This window comes from Pyrgilauda ruficollis, unplaced genomic scaffold (genome assembly GCF_017590135.1).
Source record: "Pyrgilauda ruficollis isolate IOZ18807 unplaced genomic scaffold, ASM1759013v1 scaffold208, whole genome shotgun sequence".
In the NCBI taxonomy this organism is placed as follows: Eukaryota; Metazoa; Chordata; class Aves; order Passeriformes; family Passeridae; genus Pyrgilauda; species Pyrgilauda ruficollis.
In genome coordinates, this window is record NW_024520096.1 from 334,531 (window position 1) to 358,907 (window position 24,377).

General features: G+C 54.6%; 5 protein-coding genes across 5 annotated transcripts; 3 read left to right on the top strand and 2 right to left on the bottom strand.

Moving 5' to 3' along the window:
- The first annotated feature begins 698 nt into the window (after positions 1–698).
- On the top strand, positions 699–1,890 carry LOC121353528 (protein S100-A9-like). Its single transcript, XM_041467427.1, has 2 exons — positions 699–851; positions 1,684–1,890. The coding sequence occupies exons 1-2, from the start codon at positions 699–701 to the stop codon at positions 1,888–1,890; spliced, it is 360 nt and encodes a 119-aa protein (XP_041323361.1).
- Positions 1,891–3,869: 1,979 nt separating this feature from the next.
- On the top strand, positions 3,870–5,788 carry LOC121353572 (protein S100-A7A-like). Its single transcript, XM_041467494.1, has 4 exons — positions 3,870–3,913; positions 4,026–4,138; positions 4,623–4,833; positions 5,624–5,788. The coding sequence occupies exons 3-4, from the start codon at positions 4,642–4,644 to the stop codon at positions 5,786–5,788; spliced, it is 357 nt and encodes a 118-aa protein (XP_041323428.1). The 5' UTR covers positions 3,870–3,913; positions 4,026–4,138; positions 4,623–4,641.
- Positions 5,789–8,039: 2,251 nt separating this feature from the next.
- LOC121353529 (protein MRP-126-like) lies at positions 8,040–8,870 on the top strand (the record flags this gene model as incomplete). Its single annotated transcript, XM_041467428.1, has 2 exons — positions 8,040–8,213; positions 8,527–8,870. Coding segments are annotated over 2 exons (360 nt in total), but the record flags the coding sequence as incomplete, so codon positions are not given.
- Positions 8,871–16,968: 8,098 nt separating this feature from the next.
- LOC121353579 (keratin-associated protein 5-4-like) lies at positions 16,969–17,336 on the bottom strand. Its single transcript, XM_041467502.1, has one exon. The coding sequence runs from the start codon at positions 17,334–17,336 to the stop codon at positions 17,019–17,021; it is 318 nt and encodes a 105-aa protein (XP_041323436.1). The 3' UTR covers positions 16,969–17,018.
- A 4,220-nt stretch (positions 17,337–21,556) lies between these two features.
- On the bottom strand, positions 21,557–21,919 carry LOC121353584 (keratin-associated protein 17-1-like). The gene has a single exon (XM_041467506.1). It carries the CDS (start codon positions 21,917–21,919, stop codon positions 21,557–21,559), a length of 363 nt encoding a protein of 120 aa, XP_041323440.1.
- Positions 21,920–24,377: the final 2,458 nt, after the last annotated feature.

Here is a 24,377-nt window from a genome sequence, read left to right on the forward strand (position 1 = left end):
AGAGCAGGATTGTCCCCTGGATCATGGGGAATGTCCTCAGGGAGGGGTGGGATGTGCTGGCCACCCTGGCACCTGTCTGTGGGAAGTGAATTGGAGGAGAATTTTCAAAGCCTGACAAAATGAAATTGAAGTTTTTCAAACGCCTCTCAATTGCCCCATTTGTGAGTCAGAAAAGGGCTTAATCCGACACCTGTCCAGCAGCCAAATTCACCAAAAACATCGGTGACAAACCACTGGGTGAAACCAGGGTCAGCTGGAGACCCCCACCCGGAGAAGTTCCTCTTCCACCATCTCCATCAAACACTTGTGAAACGTTCCAGAAAAGCTCCTGCACCATCGCTGACCCCCAATGCCATTTTTGGTGTTTCCTTGGTTTGCCTGACGAGTTTGGGGCTTCCCCTCCCTCGATAACAGTTCCTGGATGGGGTGAGGAGCCCGAAATCCTCACCTGGGCGTGCTGAGCTGCCTTGCACAACTCCTGGAGGTTCCTGCCCTGCCGGGAACCGAGGCTGGCACGGCTGGCATCTCCAGCAGGGTATAAAAGGTGCCATCCCCAGCTCGGCATCACCCGATCCTCCTGCTCCTTCCTCTGCAGAGCCCAGACCCATTCCAAGGTGAGCAGCTCCTTCCTGATGAGCGGCCGGTGCCTGTGCTGGGGTTCTGTTTGATATTTTGCCGTTTTTCCCCTTCCCAGCAGGATGAAAACTGACCTGGAGCTGGCGCTGGAATGCGCCGTCAACGTCTACCACCGGTACGCCATGAGGCACCCCATGGACGACTACCTGAGCAAGGAGGAGTTCTCCAGTCTGCTCAAGGACACGGCCGAGCCTTTCCTGAGGAACACGGTGCCGGTGAGAGCCCGGAGACGTGGGGTGGGATGGGATTGATGGGATGGGATGGGATCAATGGGAAGGGATCAATGGGATGGGATGGGATTGATGGGATAGGATGGGATCAATGGGATGGGATTGATGGGATGGGATGGGATCAGTGACATGGGATTGATGGGATGGGATGGGTTGGGATGGGATTGATGGGTTGGGATGGGATGGGATGGGATCAATGGGAAGGGATCAATGGGATGGGATGGGATGGGTTCAAGGGGAAGGGATGGGATCAATGGGATGGGATCGATGGGATGGGATGGGATTGATGGGATAGGATGGGATCAATGGGATGGGATTGATGGGATCAATGGGATGGGATTGATGGCATCAATGGGATGGGATCAATGGGATGGAATGGGATCAATGGCATGGGATCAATGGGATGGGATCAGTGGGATTGGATGGGTTGGGATGAGATGGGATGGGCGGGAATGGGCCTGGGAGGTCCTCTCATTCTGTGGATGCTAGGTAGGGACACCTCCCGCTGGATTGGGGTGCTCAGAGCTCATCCTTGAGCACTTCCAGGGATCCCTGGGGATGGGGAGGGTTCACAGAATTCCAGAATCACTGGGTTGGAGGAGACCTTCAAGATCATCTAGTCCAACCCTGCCCCAACACTTCAACTAAACGCTGGCACCCAGTGCCACATCCAGGGATGGTGACTCCACCACCTCCTTGGGCAGACCATTCCAGAACTTTGTCTTGGGAGCTTCCCAAAGAGAAGGAGGGTTTTTTGGGGTTCAACCCTCACTGGATAAGGGTGAGTGACCCCGAGCTGACTGTGCTCCCCCCACAGCCCAAAACGACCATTGACAGCTACATCCAGCAGCTCTTCACCAAAGCCGACGGCAACCACGACGGCCGCCTCAAGTTCACCGAGTTCCTGACCACGCTGAGCCTCGTGGCCATCGATGCCCACAACAGGTCCCACAAGGGTCCTGGTGATGACCACGACCACGACCATGGGCATGGCCACGGGCATGGGCACAGCCACCGTCGCTGAAACGGAGCCGTCTCCCACGGTGGCCGAGCCATGGGACTCTGCGTCCCCCCAGGAGCCTCAGCCCTGTAACCAAACCTTTGTCACCCGCTTCTCCTTCGTGGCATTGAAATAAAATCCCTTCCTTTGAGCACCAAACCCATCTGTGCTCCGTGTCCTGGGATCTGTGGGGGTTGAAGGGGAATAGCAATGGGAAGGGGAGAGTGGCATGGGAGGGTCCTTGTTCTGGGCATAGGGGGGTCAGGACAAGGTTTTGGGGGGTCCCAGTGGGCAGCACAGGGCGAGTGGGCTCCTGGAGGGTGTCAGATTCCAGGGTGAAGCTCCAGGCAGTGCCAGAAGTGAAACACAGTTGGGGGGGGGGGTCCTTCCAAGGGTCTCTGCCAAGACCCAGCCCTGGAACTGGGGGTGCCACATCCAGGGGGTGCCACACTCGGATGGTGCCACATCCCCAGGGTGCCAGATCCCAAGGGTGCCACATCCCAGGGGTGCTGCATTCCAGGGGTGCTGCATTCCAGGGGCGCCACTTCCCAGGCGTGTGTGACATGTTTTTGTGACCCCAAAACAATCCAGCAGCCCCATCAGAGCAAAGAACAAGGCCGAGGGGCTCTGGGGGCTCCATCCTGGGAGCTGCTCAGAGGAACGGCCGCTCTGCAGAACGAGTCAAACCTTTCATGGTTTGGGACATGTCCCCCAGGTCACCACACACCTAAAAGCCACCGTGGGCTCCTAGGGGCTGAAACAGGAGGGGAGAAGAGCTCCAGGACCTGTCAGTGAGGGGACATTGAGGGGGGAACCCCTGGGCTCAGGAGGCTCCAACATCAGCCCAAACCAGGGCCTGTCCCGGGTGAAACCAGCGGGGTTTGGGTGGTACCTCGGTGACACAGGACAGCTCTGAATTTGGAGAGCCTCCCTTGTCCCTTGAGGCAAATGTCACTCGCTGCCACCCCCATGTCACTCGGGCATCGCTGCCCTTGCAGGGCTGGGTATCGCCAGCTGCTTCCCCACAGGTTTTAGGGGAAAACTGGGAAAATTGGGAAAGGGGACGTGCGTGGGAGCTGCACAAGAGCACCAGAGGCTTTCCCTGCCAGCTGGGGGACGAGGGTGCAATTTGGGATGGGTGACACTCCAGTTTGGGATCAGTGACACTCCAATTTGGGATCAATAACATTCTAGTTTGGGATCCCAATTTGGGATGGTGACACTCCAGTTTGGGATCGGTGACACTCCAATTTGGGATCCCATTTTGGGATGGGTGACACTCTAGTTTGACATCCCAGTTTGGGATGTGTGCCAGTCTGCAAGGAGCGGGGCCGGGAAACAAAAGGAGCAATGAAGTGAGTCAGGGATACCGGAATAAATCCGTGCAATGCCCCGGGGACACAGGAGCATCCTCAAACAGGAATGGGCACCCCTGGTTCGGCTGGTCCTTCCCTCTTCCTCCTTCTCATTGTCTGATTTTAAACCTTCTCATTGTCTGATTTTAAACCTTCTAATTGTCTGATTTTTAAACCTTCTCATTGTCTGCTCCTCCTTGTCCCTAACACGGGTGACGCAGAGGTGACAATTGCAAAACACGCAGCAGTTCCTGCACCAGCCAGAAAAGACCCTGGCCTTGGATTTTCTCCTGGGTTTGTGCCCAGTTTCCTCCAGAAAATCTCTGGAGCAAGAGCAGAGTACAAGTAGAAAACAATGGAAAATATTCTGGAAAACAAGTTATAAAATACAGATGCTGCTTTGTCTTGGGCAGTGTCCAACCAGTTGGCGTTGTAGAAAACAGAAATCACATTAAAAACTAACCCAGGGGACAAAGTTATCCCTGTTTCCATGTGGAACAGCCCAGTTTGCTCCTATGGCAGAAGGAAAGTGTGCAAATTTTTCGTCGTGTTGCAAAACTCCCCAAGTTTTGGCAACTTCTGCCCAAACGTCTTTGCCCTCTACATGGAGGTGTGACCAAGCCAGGGTTTTTCCCCTCCCTGAGCCCTGTCAGAGGTGATGGAGGGGCCAAGGACAACATTTCCAAAGCCTGGTGGGTGCAACCAGGAACTTGAGTGGAGGAATGAGGCTGGGAGGGGCTCAGGGTTCCCACCTGGCAATTTCCAGGTGCGGGAAATGTGAACTCAAGCCGATGCTTGTGGCAGGTGTGTCACCAGCTCTGATGAAAGAGGACCTCAGACAGGTATAAAAGGGCTGCTCCAGGCTCCTGGGTCACACCGACGGATCCATCCCCTGCAAACTCTCCTTGGAGACCAGGGTGAGTAGGACCAGGATGGTCCTTGCAGGGAAAAGGATGAGTTTGGGATCCACCAGCCCACGGCGATGGGTTCTCCTCGGGGTAGAGCAGGAGGTTGGTTTGGGTTGGAAAACGAGGACAAATTAATGGGAGTTTGGTGCCATCTTTGGTGGGGGCACCACTAATTCTGTGCCCTCTGCCCTAAACGCCCTCGTTGGCGGTGCCCCAGTGGCCTGACCCTGCTTCCCTCACCCAAAAAATGTCTCCAGGTTAGGGTTACGGTTAGGGTTAGGGTTAGGGTTAGGGTTAGGATTAGGGTTAGGGTTTGGGTTGGAACAAGCTGCTTCCTTGGCAAAGCCAAACTGGAGCCATAACCCATCAATATCCCCAAATCCCCTAATTTTCTGCTCCACACCAAGAAGCTGCAGGTGCCCCCCGGCTCAGGTGCAGCTCCCGCTGATTTTTGGCTCCTCTCAACTTCGAGGTTTGTCCCCAACCCTTGCAGGTCCCTCCAGAGCTCAGCCATGTCCACCAGCACCCACAGCCACGCCGGGAGCCGGCAGTTGCCGGGGAACTGCACCCTGGAGAAGTCCCTGCAGACCATCGTGGACATGTTCCACCAGTACAGCGTCCGCCAGGGCGAGATCGACCTCCTGAGCATCGACGACTTCAAGACGCTGCTGACGGAGCAGGCGCCGTCCTTCCTGAGTACCTGCGTGAGTTCCCGAGGGGCAACCCCACAGGGATGGGGCTCAGGAGCCCCTGGGGCACGGGGGGCACTGGGGGGTTTCTATCACACCCAGTTTGGGGTCACCCCTGCTCTTCCTCCTGCTGTGTGTGGTGGTGGAAAGTGAATCAGACACGGTCCAGCCACGCAATTTGCAATTCTTCTGGTTTTTGCAAGGTCCAATCAAAAGGTTCTCTTTTCAAGGGCAGATAAATTGTGAAATCTTTGCCTGCCGTTGTCAGCAATCTCACTCTGGCTCTGATTATGATGCCAGCTGTCATTTCTAATGTTGTAAAAATTGGTTTTGGAGATCTGTAGGATAAGAAAATCCATTTGGATCCCTCTTTGAGGTGTCCCATTGAAAGCTGAGACCACACAATTGCATTTTTTCTCCTAAATGTCTGTGACATCCATGTCCTTGTCTTTGTTGGAGGGCCTCACCAACCTCCTCAAGGGCTTCTTGGGCCTCAGCTCTGAGGGTTCTGGGACATCTAATGTTCCTCTCAATAAGTTGGAAAATGATGCAAATTCATCGTTGGTGATTCCCAGAATTGGCCTGGTCCAATTGATTTCTCCCAAAAGCCACTGTGTCCACACCCACAGGGATCTGGGACAAAATCCTGTCCCCTCTGGGGTTTAATTTGAGGCTAAGGGTGAGACAGGGGAGGGTCAGGATGTCCTGCAACTTCCAAACCCTTCCCAGGGCAGGGAAGGATCCACCCAGCTCCAGGGTGGAGCCAGGGCAGGGATGTGACCCCTCCTCGTGTCCCCAAATTTAGGACAGGAACCAGGCCGGCTACTTGGACAAGCTCTTCCAGGAGACCGACCTGAACAAGGACAAGGAGCTGAGCTTTGAGGAGTTCACCATCGTGCTGAGCAAGCTGGCCGACGACGCCCACCGCATCAGCCACGGCTCTGAGCGCTGCGGGCCGGACAAGGACTGAGCCTGGCATGGGAAATGGGAGAGGGAAGCTTTGGGAGTTGGGCTCTGGCTGCTCCCTGCCTGCCTGGAGCAGCCCCTTGGCACAATAAAGCATCATTTGAAGTTCTCTGAGCCTTTCCCATCTCCTCATCCGTTGTCGAGGGGGTGGGAGGAGGGACAGAGAGGGGTGGGTGGGGTCATCTGCAGTGATGGTTTTGTTGAGGATGCCAAAAAATCCTCATGAAGCAAAAAAAAAAAAAAAAAACAAACAAAAAAACTGCCCAAAATCCTGTGGTTTGGGATATTGGGATTTCAGGGTATGGTAATGATGATTTTCTGCCATTCGGGGAGACATGTGGAGTCCAGACACTTCCATATCCAAACACTGCAGTACCCAAACATCCCAAATCCCAAATCCTGCATCTCAGGCACTGGAAACGCTCTGCTTGATGATGATTTGGGATTTGGGAAGTTGGGGTATTGGGGTGTTGGGATATGGACCCCGGGGGGGACAAAGCTGCTGCTCCCTCTCCGCACACCAGCCACTCTCCTGCCCCTAAAAGTGAGTTTTGAAAGAATTTTGCAACTCTTTGCAACCTCGGGGTGTCTCTGCGGGTCCCCAAGCACCTCCCAGCAGATCCTGGGCTGTTCCTGCTCTGGTTTATGGATCCCCACACCTGGGGGTCACCCCTGGCTCAGGCCACCTTGGAACCCCCTGTCCCCCATCCTTGTCCCCCTGGCACCTCCAGGGTGATCAAAGTGAGCCAAGGAGATTTCCTGAAATTGCACCAAAACTCCCCGGACACCCCGTTGTGAAACGTCCCCGATGTCCCCGGATGTCCTGCACAGCAGAACCTGCCCGTTGTGAAAGCAGAGCACCCTGCAGCCAGGGCTGGGGGCTGGGGATGGAATCCCAGCATCCCGGGGTCCTTTCACTTGGAAAAGATCTCCAAGATCGAGTCCAACCTGTGACCTGTCCCCACCTGGTCACCCAGACCAATGTCCAGCCTGTCATGTGTCCCCACCTGGTCACCCAGATCAATGTCCAGCCTGTGACCTGTCCCCACACCCAGACCAATGTCCAGCCTGTGATGTGTCCCCACCTGGTCACCCAGACCAATGTCCAGCCCTTCCCTGGACACCTCCAGGGATGGGGACTCCAAACCCTCCTTGCCCTTTCCAGGAGGAAATTCCTGCTGAAAGGAGCTCCTGAGTTCGCCCCAGGCCTTGTTTTGGCCTCCAAAACAAGGAGGCCAAAGACCAACCTGAGACCAACCGTGGCTGAGACCAACCCGAGCTGGGCAGGTCAAACAAACCCCAGATGAGTGTGCTGAGTCAGCAGGCAGCTCATTTTAATGAGGAAACGCTGGAAAATCTCGTTTTACTCCCAAACTTGGCAGCTCGGAGCTTCCAGGCCCGCGCTGGGCCTGTGCCACAAAGCCGAGAAACGACAACACAAAAAAGCCACAAAGCCGGGCCAGAGCCCTGGAAAGCGAAATCAAAATGTGCCTTTCAGCCACACCTGGGCTCTGCAGCTCAGGGCACACCTGGGGTGGGGAGAAGCCACCCTTGGCACGGATGGAACGGAGCTCCTGGAGCTGTGCCAGGCCGGGAACACGCCCGGATCGTCTTTCATGGACAGCTGGTTGCTGCAGGCTGGGGACGGTCCTGGTGCCACCTGTGCCCTGTGTCACACAGCCAGCCCTGCCAGGAGTGGGTGGCACTCGGTGTTCTGCTCTGGTGAGGGGTCAAAGGTTGGGCTTGGTGATTTTGGAGGTTTTTTTCCCAAGCTCAGGGATCCTGGCAAGCTGTGAGATGTTGGGATGCACCAGGGGTGGGGACATTTTGGAGACGAGTGGGGCAGGAATGGCACCGTGGGTGACTTGGCATCAGCAAAGAGCCCTGGAAAGGAAGAAAATGTGGAAAAATCCCAAATATGGAAAAATCCCAAATGTGGAAAAATCCCAAATATGGAAAAATCCCAAATGTGGAAAAATCCCAAATATCTGGGGTGTTGTCACCTGCTGTGTGTTTTTGGGGTGTTATCAGCTGCTCTGGTTGGTTTATCAGCACAGCCAGGCTTAGACCAGGCCCATTTTGGGGCCAAATCAGCTCTGAGCTCTCATCTGCAGGGCACAGAGGCTGCGAGGTCCTTCAGCCTCCTTGGAGAAGGAGTTCCTCCAGCCTCCAACAGCTCCAGAAAGGAACGTTCCTCCCCAGATTTTCCCAGACCCGGCCTGGTTATCCCAGATTTTCCTGGCTCTTTGCAGTGACCGTTTCTCCTGCAGGCCCAGCAGAGCCAGGAGCCGCTCTCGGAGCTGGAGAAGGCCATGGACGTCATCATCGACGTCTTCCACCAGTACTCGCGCCGCGAGGGCGACAGGGACACCCTGAGCAAGAAGGAGCTCAAGATGATGATTGAGAAGCAGCTGGCCAATTACCTGAAGGTGAGGGGCTGCACCCCAGGGCCTGGATTGCCCCCAGGGTTTGGGTTCACCCCCTTCCTGCTCTGCTCTCCTGCCCAACCACCCCGTCCCAAATGTTCTCCATGAAGGAACCCTCACAGCTCTCATCCCCTTCTCTGCAAAAACCAGCCCAAAATCTCATTTTCCCCCTGGAAGCCACACCACAAACACCCCACAAACCCCATTTTTCTGTTTGGAACTCACCATCCTAAAGCCAAAAGAAAGTTTTTTCCACCCAGGGGAGAGACGAGGGGATTTTCCCCTCACTTTGCCCTCTCCTCCTCCTCCTCCGCAGAACGTGAAGAGCAAGGCCACCATCGACCAGATCATGAAGGACCTGGACGTCAACAAGGACGCCCAGATCAGCTTTGGGGAGATGATGCTGCTGGTCACCCGTGTCACCTGTGCCACCCACGAGCACCTGCACGAGGTGGAGGACCACCAGCACCAGCACCAGCACCAACACCAGCACCACCACTGAGGCAGCCCCCGCTTCCCTCCCCACCAGGAGGAATCCTGGAGCTTGGAGAAGGCTCCAGAGCTGAATCCAGCCTTCAACCCCTCCCTCCCTCCTCCTCTTCCTCCTCCTCTTCCTCCCAGCACCGTGGTTTTGCTGCCAAATAAAAGTTTCCAAAGCTCTCCCGTGTCTCTGTGGCTTTTTCCTCCTTTCCTAAATCCACTTTTGGGGCAGGCTGCAGCTTCCCAGGGGTGGGGTGGGGGCCTGGGAATTTGGGATTCACCCCAGCAGCTGCTGGTGACTCCCAGAGGTTGGGGTTGCACCCAGGATTTGTGAGATTTTTGGTTTCCAACTGGAAAAAAATCAAATTTTTTGACCTGGAAACTCTGCACAGGGGTCCCGAGCTGAGCTGTGGTGGTGGGCAGGAAGGATGGGGAGGCATGAGCATTGTTTTCTGCAGGAAAACCCTTTTTAGGGCATTTTTGCTCCAGAGACGGTGGTGGACACATTAACTTTTGGGCTTAAAAACTTGTCTGTGGACAAGAATGTGAAACAACCCCAATCCCTGACCCAGAACACCCCAAATTTGCCCCAAAAATTGTAATTAGTTAATAATCAGCTGCTGCCCAGAGGGAAAAGCTGGCTGGGAGCATCGATGGAGCTTCCCAAACCCTTTTTGGGGCAGGAAAAGCAGCAGAGCTGATTTCCCAAGGGTGACTCAAGGCCCTGAAACCGCCCAGCTCCAGGAAGGAACTTTCCAGAAGCTTCCCCAAAGCAGCAGAGCTGAAGCAAGACACAATTAACACAAGACACAATTAACACAAGACTCAATTAACACAAGACCTCCCCGGGTTTGCTTCACCACCAGGTTGCTTCAGCTTCCTCTGGAGCCACTTTTGACACCCAAAATGTCAAATTCCTCCTAACGGGGTCAAAGCTGCTGCAGGAGCAGGGTCCTCTCAGCTCTGTGCCCCAAAAAATGAGCCAGGGTTAACCCCAGCCCTAGACCTGAGCCTAAACCTGAGCCTAACCTTAATCCTAACCCTGTGGGATTAAGCTCTTTTTTGACTTGGAGGTGGAGGTAACTGAGAGGTGTTTTAAAACATTTTACTTTTAAATTTTATTTTTAAAATGTATTTTTGATTTTAAGAAATGAAAATATCAATACATAAATAATAAATAATAAATGAAAATAATTATAATATCATTATAATAATCCCCTAATAATATATTATAATAATCCCCCAAAATAATCCGGGATCCGGAGACGAGCCCGGGCTCCTGCTGCCACCTGCTGGGATGCGACATCGCGAGGATGCGACACTTGGAGAGGCCACCAGGTCCTGCCTGAGCTCCCCAGGACCGCCCCGACCCCGGCACGGCCCCGTCCTGTCCCCCCCGCTCCTCCAGCGCTGAAATAAATCCCATTATTCGCATTTACTTGTCCGAATCAAGCCCTGCATTTTCGGCCCGAGCTGCTGGTGTGAGGCCACCCACCCATTTCCAAATGTCCCAAACGTGGGGTCAAAGGTGCTGCTGCCCGTGACCGCCCCAAACCCAGCCCCGAATGGAACCCCCCCGCCCTGGGGTCCCCCAAAATCTCCAGGGCTCCCCAAAGAGAACTGCAAAAAAGCAGCCAGGGACCTGCAGGGACTTGCTGCCTCTTGCCTCACCCTGCTGGGGAAGGAAAATTGGGCTCGGTCCCATTTCCAACCCAGCGGGGGGCGTGGGTGGCTCTGCAGCCCCTCCTGGCCCAGCCGAGTGGAAAAGCCGAGGGAGATCTGCTGTGGGAACTCAGCGCATCGCTCCGGATGTCCAGAGTTGCCAAGAGAACCCTTGGGGGGCTCAGAGGTCTTGGAATGTTGCCAGAAGCATCTGGTGGCTTGACTTTGACCCTTCTAGGGATGCGCCATCGGTGTATGGGGAAATGAGAAACCTTTGAATGGTGCAGGAATGATATATCTACAGGGTGAAACACAGATTTTAGAGTTTTGGTACAGGGGGGTTATGGAGACAAGATGGAGGATTCAGGGCGTGTTCCCAGGTTCTTCTTTCTTCTTCTTGTCATCCATTTTCTGTGGTGATGTTGGCGCTTGTGGACTGGTTCATGGTGAAGGTGCACTTGTTAATAAGGATGAAAGGTATTGGGAATAAAAGGTAAATATGTTAGACGTGGTTTTCACTATAAAAGACACAGCCACCCCGTGGGCGGGGGAGAGTGCACTTGGCTGCCTTCCTGACCAGACCTCGGCTGGGCAGACAGAAAACTTTGGAGATAAGAAATAATAAACAAAATCGAAGGCCGAAAACTCGAGAGTCCAGATTCGTCCTTTGAAGCGCGGCCTGCCCAGAACCACCTTATCCATATGGGGCAGAGACAAGAAACAATCTGCCCCTGTTGGGAGATCTGCCCCTGTTGGGAGATCTGGGGCCGCTGCCCGAGCCGCGGAGAGCGGCATGCCCTGGGCAGGGGAGGGATCCCAGCAGCCCCGCGGCTCCTCCGGGAGCAGAACGAGCTGTGCTGGGAGCCTCTCCCAGATCTGGGGATGGATCAGAGGCTGGTGCTGGGCATGGATCCATTGGGAATGGATCAGAGCCTGGTCCTGGATCCATCGGGGCAGGATCAGAGCCTGGTCCCAGATCCATCAGGATACAATCACATCCTGACCATGGCTCCATCAGGGCAGGATCGGAGCCTGGTCCCAGATCCATCAGGACAGGATCACATCCTGACCCCAGATCCATCAGGGCAGGGTCAGAGCCTGGTCCCAGATCCATCGGGGCAGGATCAGAACCTGGGCATGGATCCATTAGGGCAGGGTCAGAGCCTGGTCCTGATCCAGATCCATCAGGACAGGATCACATCCTGACCATGGCTCCATCAGGGCAGGATCACATCCTGACCCCAGATCCATCAGGGCAGGATCAGAGCCTGGTCCCAGATCCATCAGGACAGGATCACAACCTGACCCTTCTGCTGCCCTTGCCTGCGCTGGCTCATGGTGCCTCCAGTCTGGGCCCAGTGACATTTGGGACAGCCTAAGAAGAAGATTAAACCTCATTTTCCCGCAGGAATTCTTCTGGTCTGTGACATTTTCTAAACTTCGCCGTGAACCCGCAAACCCCTTGGGTTGTAGAGGGAAAAATCAAATTTAGGGGATGTTAAATACAGAGTTTTATGTGAGAAGGGAACCTCTGGCTGGCGTTTTTGGGGACCCAAGGAGGTGCTTTATCCCTGACCTACATACACCTCTCCAGGTGTGCCGTAAACATCCTCGGAGCACGGGATAATGAGGGAGGCTCCCTGGGAAGAGGCAGCCAGAGAACAGGACTGACCGGAAGGAATCCTCTCCTCCTCCCACCGCCGAGCCTGCCCGGAGCTGCTCCCAGCTGCTCCCACCACTCCCGACCCGGCCCCGGCGGATGCAGGTGAGTCTCCGCCGCTTCTTTTCGGCTTTGAAATGAGCTTTTGTCTTTGAAATGAGCTTTTGTGTCTGAAATGAGCTTCTGCGTGTGCGGGGTTGCCTTGGAACTGGTTTTACCCGGAACAGCTCCCAGGCTGGACGCACTTTCCGCACCTGCGGGAGCTGATTCATTCACCCCACAAGTGCCGGGATGGTTACAGGGAGAAGCTTCCCTTTAATTGAACCGGGGAAAGTGGAGAAATGAAGGGAATCGAGGGGAAAGTCCTCAGAGAAGCCGGGAAAGGAAAACTTCTTTGTACCTCTGGTGAAATCAAATGCAGGAAGGCTGAGGCAGGATGTTCGGGATTTTTGGAAGGGATGTTTGGGGTTTTTGGGTTTTTTGGAGGGGATGTTTGGGATTTTTGGGATTTTTAGAAGGGATTTTTGGGATTTTTGGAATTTTTAGAAGGGATTTTTGGGATTTTTAGAAGGGATGTTAGGGATTTTTGGAAGAGATGTTTGGGATTTTTGGAAGGGATGTTTGGGATTTTTGGGATTTTTGGAAGGGATGTTTGGGATTTTTGGAAGAGATGTTTGGGATTTTTGGAAGGGATGTTCAGGATTTTTTTGGAAGGGATGTTCAGGATTTTTTGGAAGGGAACACGGGGGTTTTCCTGCCGCTCTGACAGTGTCTGTGGCCTCAGGTTCTGCTCCTCTCCAGGACTGGAGCCATGTCCAGGCTCATCAAAGCCATCACTGACATGATGCAGAGCTCCCAGGGCAACGCCAGGAAGGGCAGGAAATCCGAGACCTTCAGCAGGAGCGAGTTCAAGAAGCTGATCCAGCAGGAATTCGTTCCTGTCAAGGTAAGAGCAGGGGCTGGAGGGGGAAAAGAGGGTGGGAAAGGGACGTGGAATTGTTGGAGCGAGTCCAAAGGAGACCACGAGGTTGATAAAGGGACTGGAGCCCCTCCCTGACGGATCCAGGCTGGGAATGTTGGGAATCCTCCAGGATCTGCAGGGGCTCCAGGGAAGCTGGAGAGGGACTTTTCCTCAGGAACTGCAGGGACAGGACGCAGGGAATGGGGTCGGGGTGACAGAGGTAGGATAGGCGCCCAAATTTTGGGATGTGAGCACGTCCTGCCCTGGGGACGCTGCAGCCACCGAGGGAGGTCGTTCCTGCTGTCACCACACCCTCCTCTGCCCTCTGGGGTATTTCAGGCTGACCGGAGGTGTTGGGGGTCTGCAGCAGCCCCCCCACATCCCTAGCTGGGCTGGGGTCTCTCCACTCTTGGGGTTTTTCCTGCGGAGCCCCCTCCCCTTTTCCCGCAGGGGCAGCTCCAGCCCTGGCACCGGCTTTGGGCATTGTCCAGCACCGGGTGCTGCTCGGGCTGGGGGGGGGGTCCCGACCCTTCCCCACCTCGGGAGGGGCTGACGGGGTCGTGTCCCCCCTCAGAGGTCCCCGAGCAGCAAGTACAGAGCCATCCCCCGGCCCTCGGAGCCCGACACGGAGCCCATGAACAAGGAGAGGGCTCCGGCCAAATCCTGCGTCTACTGAGGGCTCCCTGCAGCTCTGACACCTGGAGGGAGCAGGTAAGGGACAGCAGGGAGATGTCACCCCTGGGGCACCTCCCGGGGAGGGGACAGAGCCGTCCCTGTGCCCGCTGTCACCCCGAGGTGACGAGGATCATCCCGGCGAGCCCAGCCCAGCGGGGAGGGTGGGATGGAGCAGGAGCTGGGCTCTGCAGGGCGTTTAATCGGCTCTAATTAAACCTGAGGGGGGTTTTAGGAACCCCGGGAAGGCTTTGGGACCCCTGGGAAGGCTCTGGGACACCTAGGGAGGTTTTGGGAACCCCGGGAAGGCTTTGGGACCCCTGGGAAGGCTCTGGGACCCCCAGGGAGGTTTTGGGAACGCCGGAAAGGCTTTGGGAGCCCCAGGAAGGCTTTGGGACCCCCGGGGAGGCTTTGGGAGCACCAGAAAGGCTTTGGGAACCCCGGAAAGGCTTTGGGACCCGTGGGGAAGGTTTGGGAGCCCCAGGAAGGCTTTGGGACCCCCGGGGAGGCTTTGGGAGCACCAGAAAGGCTTTGGGAACCCCGGAAAGGCTTTGGGACCCGTGGGGAAGGTTTGGGAGCCCCAGGAAGGTTTTGGGACCCCCGGGGAGGCTTTGGGAGCACCAGGGAGGCTTTGGGACCCCTGGGAAGGCTAGTAATTAGTAATTGGGCACCAATCAGTGCCAAGCAGAGCGGGCTGGAGGGAGGGGCTCGAGTCCTGCCGTGTTTTGTGGGCGAACCCCCCCGTGGGTTTTCCTCCCTTTCCGTAGGATCCCTGGATTGCTCCGCTGCTGGGATCTCCTTCCAGGCTCTCCCTGCTCCTCCTCCCAGGCCAGGCACATCCTGGGATGAGTGAGGACCATGCCCAGCTCCACCAATTTACCTCCATGAGGCAAAAAATATCCCCAGGTCTCCTTCAGTCCCGACGCTCCAGCGGTGTCTCCTTGGGGTGCTTTAAAAATGCAGCTTTGAAGGCTTGGGGGGGGTGGTTGGGGGAAAGTTTTCTCTTTTTTTCCTCATAAAAAGCAAAAATCTCAACCCTGCTGAAATCTCAACCCCTTCACCGTGGTTATTAATGAGGAGAAAGTGAAAAAAAAATCCCTGGTTAATAGGGCTGGGATGAGCAGGGTAATTATTTGAGTCAGCCCGTGCAGCAATAACGAACCCAGAGTGGCAATTCCTGGGGGAAAATTAAAAGTTCATTGTTGAGAGCTCATCTCCAGCTCATTTGGAGTCAACAGCAAAATTCCCACGGGTTTTTGGGCGGGTGGACACACCAAAAATGAACCTCAGCTGCAGGCAATCCTTCAGCTCTGGCTGAGGGGGCTCGTTGTGGTTTTCAGGGAGATATTTCTGCACTGTAAATATCCCAAAGACGTTTTTTTTCCCCGGCTTGTTTTTCCCTTTCTCACATAAACGGTTGTAAGACCACAAAAACCCAATAAAAACTGTCCAACCTGGTGCCTGCCTGGATTTTAGGAACCTCCCGAGGCAGGATTAAACACTCTGTAGGGCGTTTAATCGGCTCTAATTAAATGAGGGAGGTTTTGGGAGCCCCAGGAAGGCTTTGGGACCCCTGGGAAGTCTCTGGGAGCCCCGGGGAGGTTTTGGGACCCCTGGGAAGGCTTTGGGAGCCCTGGGAAGGCTCTGGGACCCTCAGGAAGGCTTTGGGACCCCGGGGTGGTTTTGGGAGCCCTGGGAAGGCTCTGGGACCCCTGGGGAGGCTTTGGGATCCCTGGAGAGGATTTGGAACCCCCAGGGAGGATTTGGGACCCCCAGGGAGGTGACAGAGAGCCCCGGGGAGGCTTTGGGATCACCAGGGAGGCTTTGGGAACCCTGGGAAGGCTCTGGGACCCCGGGGGAGGTTTTGGGAGCCCCAGGGAGGTGACAGGGAGTTGGTCCCTGCCTGGCCTTTGCTGCGGGGGGTGCTGGGTGACCTGTGGGGACACAGCAGCTGGCAGGGGCTGCTGGAGTGCCACCACCCCCATTGTCCCAGCTGTCCCTGGGTCCCTGCCCCAGTCTGACCCCTCCCCTGTCCCTCAGCGCTGCTGTGCAGGATCCCGCAGCTCCTTCCCGGGATCTGGAGTAATTCCACCACGGAAGAATCCATCAGCTGGTCCTGATGGGTCCTGAGCTCCCTCCCTGCATGCCAAACCCTGCGCGATCCCAGCCCCAACCCCATCCCAGCTCCGCGTCCTCCTCTGGGAGGAGATTCCCCAAAGGAGGAAAATCCGCCTGTGCTGCCGGAGTTACCTGAGTGTGAGAGCAGGGAATGAGGATCCGGGGTGGGAGCAGCCCTGTGGGGGTGTCCCTCCTTTTTCCCGGAAATGAGACAGCTCGGTGTCATTGATCTGTCACTCCAACCCCGACTCCTGACTGGCTGCCCTGTGTTTACAGCTCCCTGACTCATTTTGATGGATATCGCTCCGTTTTTATCGCTGTTTTTATCGCTCTCTTTTTATCGCTCCGTTTTTATCGCTCTGTTTTTATCACTCTGTTTTTATCCCTCTGTTTTTATCTCCTTCCTTTGCCAATTGCCAGCCTCATCTGCCTGCAGTAGGAAAATGCCTGGGTGCTGCTTTTCCAAAAATTCCTCTGCTCGTGCTTGGTGAAATTAAGCCCAGGTTTAATTATAGCCTCTTCTTCAGCTCCCAGAGCTTAATCCCTGCTCTGGAGCTGGCACCAGATAAAGCCAGGAAAGATCCAGGTAAAAAAGTGGGGAAGTGTTTTTTTTTTTCTTCTCCAGGAGATCCCAACTATAAAACCCCATCCTGGGCTGTGTCCCTGGCTCTGGAGAACCTCCCAGCCCCAAAACCTCATCCTGGACTGTGTCCCTGGTTCTGGAGAACATTTCAGCCCCAAAACCCCATCCTGGGCTTTGTCCCTGGCTCTGGAGAACATTCCAGACCCAAAACCTCATCCTGGGCTGTGTCCCTGGCTCTGGAGAACATTTCAGCTCCAAAACCCCATCCTGGGCTGTGTCCCTGGCTCTGGAGAACGTTTCAGCCCCAAAACCCCATCCTGGGCTTTGTCCCTGGCTCTGGAGAACATTCCAGACCCAAAACCCCATCCTGGGCTGTGTCCCTGGCTCTGGAGAACATTCCAGACCCAAAACCCCATCCTGGGCTGTGTCCCTGGCTCTGGGGAACATCCCAGCCCTAAAACCCCATCGTGAGCAGCCTCCCAGGCTCTGGAGTTTAAGGAAACACCAACACCAGAGGGATTTAGGGAATGTGACTCTTTATTGAGCACAGCCCAGCCCTTGCCAGGCTCCGGAGGGCACCGGGGAGGCTTCGGGAGCCCCGGGGAGGTGACAGGGAGCCGGTCCCCGTGTGGCCTTCACTGCCGGAGCTGTGACAAGGCGAGGGCCACGCTGTCACTTCATCTTCTGCTGGGGCATCTGTGGCACCTGCTGCTGCTGCTGCTGCTGCTGGCCCTGCATCTGCGGCTTCCCGTGGCAGCCGGAGCCACCGGAGCTGTGACAGCCGCCACCGCCCGAGCTGTGACAGCCGCCACCACCGGAGCTGTGACAGCCGCCACCACCGGAGCTGTGACAGCCCCCAGAGCTGCCACCGGAGCTGTGACAGCCGCCACCTCCTGAGCTGTGACAGCCGCCACCCCCCGAGCTGTGGCAGCCGCCGCTGCTCTGGCGCTGCTGCCGGTGGCACTGGTCCTTCTCCTGGCGGGAGCACATGGCGCTGTGCTGGGTCACCTGTGAAGACACAGCAGCTGGCAGGGGCTTTTCCTTCCTTCTTTCCTTCCTCCTGCCCTTCCAGGCAAGAGGAATCTGGGTGTTCCTTTTCCCAGTCTCAGCCAGATCCCACATTTCTTTTTGAAGCTTGCTCTGGGTCTTTTTCTCCCCTGGCAGTGTCCCACCAAAGACACTGGGGACACCCAGGCCATGCCTGGCTTTCCAAAACCAGAGCCAAGACTCCAAACCTTCCCTCTGCTCCCCGTCTCTGCTCCCTCTGAACCCTTGGGCTCTCTCCTTACCCACCCCAGAACAAATCCCAGCCCCGTTCCAGGTATGGAGATCCAAACTCACACCCCCCCCCCCCCCCCCCCCCCCGCCGGGGCCCCCCCCCCCCCCCCCCCCCCCCCGAGTGTTCTGGAGCCCCCCAGCTCTTACCTGAGCTGCTCGTGCAGGAAGAGATGAGGAAGGATGAGGGGAATGAGGCTTTTGGGGACAGCAGCACTTTTATATCCTCTCCGCACACCCCACCTGGAGAAGCCCCTCCCTGTCCCGTTCATTTAATTCGCCGGTGGCTTTTTTTTTTTTTATTTTTTTGCCTCCCCATTTCTCGGGCTCCTGGGGTGACTCACCTGATCCACGCTGGGATTGCCTCTCCTTATAGGTCGCCTTTCCTGTCCACAGAACTTTAATTGCCGGCTCTGCCTGTGCTGGGCCGGGCTGGGGGAGCCGTGTGGGTGGCCCTGGTTTCCCCAGTTCAGGTTTGGTGTTGATCACACCCCGGGAGTTCTTTGGGTTCAGGGGGAGATGATGTCTCATCCCCAAACCACAACATCCCTCCAGAATGTCCTGAGGTTCTCTGAGCCCCTAAAAGCTGAGATGGGCCCCGAAGTGCCAAAAACAGCTTTGGGAAAGGAGAAAACTCTGCTTTAGCAGGAATTCCCTCCGTGCTGGGCATGGTGAGGGGAATGTCCAGCTCTGTGTTCAGTTCTCTGCATGGCAAGAGGGGCTGGAGTGGGTCCAGAGAAGGGAACTGAGCTGGGGAAGGGGCTGGAGAACTCCTGAGGGAACTGGGTGGGCCCAGCCTGGGGAAAAGGGGGCTCATGGGGAATTTCTGGCTCTGCACAACTCCCCGACAGGAGGCTCAGGTGGGAATCAAGATGAATTTTTTCCTGGGAAGGGTGGCCAGGCTTTGGAAGAGGTTTGGAGTTGCCATCCCTGGAGGTGTCCAAGGAAGGCGTGGCTGTGACCCCCTGGATGGGGGACAAGGTGGGGATTTGGCACAGTTTGGACTCGATGACCTTGGGGGGCTTTTCCAATCTTGGGGATTTTGGGATTTGCCTGGAATCACCGTTGGCTGGTTCCTCATAGAACTCGCCAAAACACGGTGGGGCAATGAAGTAACTCCAAGGTTTCCTGCCAAAAATTCCACAAGCAGCTGGAATTCTTATTTTTGGAAGGAATAAGCCCTGCCCTGGGTAGTGATCCAGGATTAGCAAGGTGTTTAATTATGTGGTTGAGTCTCAGCCTGGGAACAATTCCGGAGCAGCCGTGCCATGGTTTTATTCCAGGTGAGTGGCCCTGGTGCTGCTGGAGGAGGAGGAGGAGGAGGAAGAAGAAGAATCCCACAGGAGCCCTCGGCCACACACAGTTATGGGCAACTGGCAGACCCCCCGGGACTTTCTCCAGAGCTGCAGGAACACCCTCTTTGCATTTTCCCTGATCCCCAATTAACTCCTAATTGGCCAGCAAATCCCGGATGCACAGCCCCACACGGAGAGCTCATGAGAGGCAATAATTTGGGATACTCCCTGTACCTTTCTGCTGCGTGGGCTGGGAATTCTTTAGGACCATGGAGCTTGTTTGGCTCTTGCTGTCATTGCTTATGGAAGACATTGAAATCATTAAACTGGAAGTGAAAAAAGGCTGAAATCCGGATTTTCCCATCTGGGAGCTGCTGTGGTTTTGTTGGTGTGAAAAAACTTGGAAAACACTAGGTGGAAAATATTTCCCTTCCTCCCAAGCTCTCCTGCCTTTAATTTGTCTTTGTCCACGTTGATTTTATGGAGATGGAGACTCAGGGGTTCCTGCCATCCAAACCCCATCCACATTTGCTGGCACCCAAAACAGAGGATTTTGGGAAAGGTGGGAGGACAGGGCAGGTGAAGGAACCAGGTGAGCAACCTGAAGCTTCTTTTGTATTGCTAAACTTCTGCCACGATCTAGAACAGTGTCAGGACAAACTGTGCCTGGGTTTGGTCGCTGCTCTTCAACTGGGTTTTGTTCTGGCCTCAGCAGAAATGTGGTCAATGACCTCTGGGGAAAAAAAAAAAAAAAAACCAAACACTCGAAGGAATTTTTGGCTCTTGGCATCTCCCTGTGTTCATTTCCTCGTGTTCTAATTGCTCTGAGTTTGTTAAAAATGGGCACCTCTACATTTTGTTGTTAGCCACCTTGATGTGCCTTGAAAATGGGTTTTGAACTGGGGGGCTCAAGGCAAACCCCAGATTCAGACAAGGAGGCTTCCTGGGCCATCCCTACTCCAAAAACAGGGAGTGAGCCACTGCCTGCACCCTTTTCAGCAATGCCAGAAATTTCTGATCCTCCTGACGCACTCGAGAACAATCTTATCATGGTAACATCCATTTCATGAATGGCAATACCAGAGCAATAAATTACCCAATTCGTTTTAATTAGAAGCTGAGATGAAATTTAGCAGCCCATTGTGTAACGATGGAGCAACGCCCCTGCCACGACCCAGAGCTCTGGCAGGGCTGGGCACAGCGTTTCTAGAAAGGCTGGCTGGGGGTTTGCCACCAGCACGTGGAGGTACCTCCCCCAGGGGTGGAGTTTTGGAGCCAAATGGCAAAAAAAAAAAGGGGTTCTTTGTCTATAGGACTTAAACCTCTCAGAAATTATGGAATGTAGTGGCTCAAATGAAGTCACAGACTGATCCAGACACAATTGTGCCAGCGTGAACAAAGCATTTATTTCAGCACCCACAGAGAAGCTCAGGGCAGGACACACCAGGGGAGGGAAGGACACATAGTCCTTGGAAATTGCTGGGCACATGCAAAGCTTTCAGAGCATGGCATAGGATCCAGGGCATTCCTGTGGATCACCTGCAGCTGGTGGGGTGATCACTTGCCATCTGAGGGTTTTCGGTGGATGTGCTGGAGGCACACCTCCGTATTTCCATGGCAGGATGCGATACTGGCCCCATGGAATCCGGATCCGCTGCTTCCATGGCTGCCAGATATGTTCCCGTAGTTGTTGGATCCACCACTGTTCACATGACAACCGGATCCACCAGTGCTCCCATGGCTACCGGATCCACCACTGCTCGCATGGCTACCAGATCCGCCACTGCTCGCGTGGCTAACAGATCCACCACTGTTTGCATGGCTACCGGATCCGCCACACCTCCCGGGACTATGAGGTCTGCCACTGCCCCAGAGGCAACGGGATTCACTGGTGGGGTAGGAGGACTGTTCCTTGTCCTGGTGGGAGGGCATGGTTGGAGACCTGCTGGGAAAACTCATCCGTGAGAGAAGGCAGTGAGCAGGGACCCTGGAAATGTCCAAGGTTGCATTGGCTGGGACTTGGAGAACCCTGGGATACACTAGTGGGGGGTGTCCCTAAAATCAGTGAGCAGATTTTAAGGTCCCTTGTAACCCAATCCTTTCCGTAATTTCATGATTCCATAATTCTATGATTTCACGGTTCTAAGTCAAGTTCTTGAACAGGAGAAGAGTTATCAGCACAAATCTGCCCATAATGGCCCCTTTGGGCGAGCCTTGGTCTTGTACATCAGAGGGAAGTGAAAAGAGGAGAGCTGGACAGACTCCACAGCAAGACATGCAGAACTCTCAGCCACCTGAGCCAGGAGTTTTTACTTTTTCCTACTTGGCAGAAGGCCTGAGATGGAGATAGGATGTGGAAGAGAAGTTGCCAAGAGCTCAGGATTGGAGAGAAGCTGGAGAGTGTTAGAAGAGTAAAAATCTGATGGATCTGGACTCACCTGGATGAGAAGGAGCTCAAGAGGAGACGCTGAGGAGCTGAGACGCTGAGGAGCTGAGACGCTGAGGAGAAACGCGGAGCGGGGGCTTTTAAAGTCTGAATTGGGCTTCTCTGGAAATGGGAGGGACCTGATTGCTCAGCACCCTGAGTGAGCACTTGGCTAATTAGGAATATTTCCGTCCCCCCCCTGGCTGGTGGGGTGATCACTTCATATTTGAGGACACTTGGTAGATTTGCTGCTGGCACTCCTGCTGCTTTCCATGGCAGGATCCCCCGCTGCTCCCGTGGCAACCAGATCCGCTGCTCCCATGGCAGCCTGATCCACTGGTCACATGGCAACCAGATCCGCTGCTACTGTGGCAACCAGATCCGCTGCTCCTGTGGCAACCAGATCCACCACTGCTCCCGTGGCAGCCAGATCCGCCACTGCTCCTTTGGCAACTGGATCCGCCACTGCTTCCATGGCAACCAGATCCGCCACTGCTGCCGTGGCAACTGGACCCGCCGCTGTGGCAGCAGGAGCGTTCCTGCTGGTGGCACTGGTCCTTGTCCTGGCGGGAGCACATGGTTGGAGAGCTGCTGGGAAAACTCATCCGTGAGTGAAGGCGATGAACAGGGACACTGCAAGTGTCCAAGGCTGTGGGAGAGGTTTTACAGCGACTGTAAAACTTCTCCCACACATCTGCCCGTGGTGGCCCCTTTGGGCCAACCTTGGTCTTGTACATCAGAGAGAAGTGAAAAGAGAAGAGATGGACAGACTCCAGAGCAAGACATGCAGAACCCTCCGCCTGGAAGGCCGAGGAATCTTTACGTTTCCCGAGCCAGGAATTTTTACGTTTTCTGACTTGGCAGAAGGACTGAAATGGAGATAGGACATGGAAGAGAAGTCCCTAAGAGATCAGGATTGGGGAGAAGCTGGAGAGCATTAGGAGAGTAAAAATGTGATGGATCTGGACTCACCTGGATCAGAAGGAGCTCGAGAGGAGACACTGAGGAGCTGAGACGCTGAGGAGAAACGCGGAGCGAGGGCTTTTAAAGCCTGGCTTGGGCTTCTCCTCCGGAAACGAGCTGGGGCCCCACTGGAGGGACCTGATTGCTCAGCACCCCGAGCACTTGGCTAATTGGGAGTTTTTGCTCTGCTGTTTTGACACACGGAGCAGATCGATATCCTGACATCCCTCTAGTTACTCCATAAAAATGGGAGAAACGCGGAGCGGGGGCTTTTAAAGTCTGAATTGGGCTTCTCTGGAAATGGGAGGGACCTGATTGCTCAGCACCCTGAGTGAGCACTTGGCTAATTAGGAATATTTCCGTCCCCCCCCCCCCGTCCAGATCGATATCCTGACATCCCTCTAGTTACTCCATAAAAATGTTAATTGCCCACCACGCCTGGCCCAGCGGGGTGCGGAGCTGGGAGAGTTTGGGATGGTTTTTGTCACCTTTGATTGTGGCATTTACCTGTTCCTTGTGCCCAGTTCTGCACCGAGATGGGACAGGTGTTAGAGGCTGGGAAGGTGGGACTGTGGAGTTGTAAAGGAAACCCAGAAACAAAAGAGAAAGGATCTTTGGTTGTGGCATTTTTCTGTTCCTTGTAACCAATTCTGAACTGAGATGGGACAGTGTTAGAGGCTGGGAAGGTGGGACTGTGGAGTTGTAAAAGAAACCCAGAAATAAAAGAAAAAGGAACAAAAAAGGCTGTGGTGGTGGGTAGTAAAAATAAACATAATTGGACACAGCATCAAAGAAACACCAAAAATTCTGAATAAATTCAGCAAAGAAGCACTAAAAGCAGTGCTGCAATTTTCCAAGCCATCCCTTTCTTTACTTAAAGGATTTCAACCCAAACAGAAGGAATTTAAAGCCCTGTAGAATGCGGAAAACATTCTGGTAGGAGTGGGAGAACATTGGGATCTGCGTCTTCAGCACTCTGCTTTGGGGACAAAAGTGTCTTTCAGGCCTGATCTCCTGCAGGACTCTAGAGACCACTGTGATATTAAAACCAGCCTGGATTGAATAAAAATCAAACACAGAGTCCAGGAGACTCCTTGGTCCCCATTGGAGCTGAATCACTGTAACTGATAGATGAGGAAATCCGAACACAACTCGGGATATTTCACAAACATTGGGAGAATAGAAATCCTTGTGAAACTCATTATTCACGATTAATTACAGCCCTGATTCCGTGATTGGGATAAACCTGTTCCATCGTTTGTCTCGGTGATGGAGACAAACACCTGAGCAAGGCCCGGGGGGACCTGGACCCAAGTATGGGGCAGGACTGTGCTGACCCTACAGCTGCTCTCTGTATCCCCTACAAAGCTCCTGTTCCTTGGAGAGACATCCCTGGATCCATGGATACCATTCTGAGTGGGAAATGGCTTTTTTGGGGGGGTTGTTTGTTGTTTTTATGAAAGAATTGCCTTTGCAGAGTTGGCAAGGGAGGCTTGGGGTGGTGTCGGTGTCAGTGTCCACCCTAAAACCCCTACCCTACACCTGCTTTTGCTTCTTTCCCTTTTCCTGCAGGAGAAATCCCCACCCTGGGGAGCGGCTCATGGTGCTGTGTGCCATGTCCTGACGCCAGGAGGGGATGGAGGCCCTCACCTGGGCTGGGGAGGTGCCAGGAGCTCCGAGCACGCGGTGCCGTGACTCACAGCGGCTCCACATCCCTGCTTGGCCCCAGAAATCCTCACAGGGGGTTCTTCTCCCAACCCTCCCAGACCCCACCAGGAATTTGGGGGCTTTTGGAGCCATTCCCAAATCATCTTCCTGCCTTTTTTCCCCAGGGCTTTTTTTTGGAGGTTTATGGTGCCAATCCAGCTGTACCCATTGCCTCTTGGTCCCAATAGACCCTCTGCTTTTCCCCTCTCCAGTAAAATGTGGATTTTTCTTACACAACTTTATTAATATTTAATAACCCCGTTGCATAAACACTTTGTGATGAAAACTGTTACTTTACCGACCAGGAAATTGCCTGGAATGGGAACGAGGAGCCACCAGGTGGAACCAACCCGGAGCCTCCTTTTG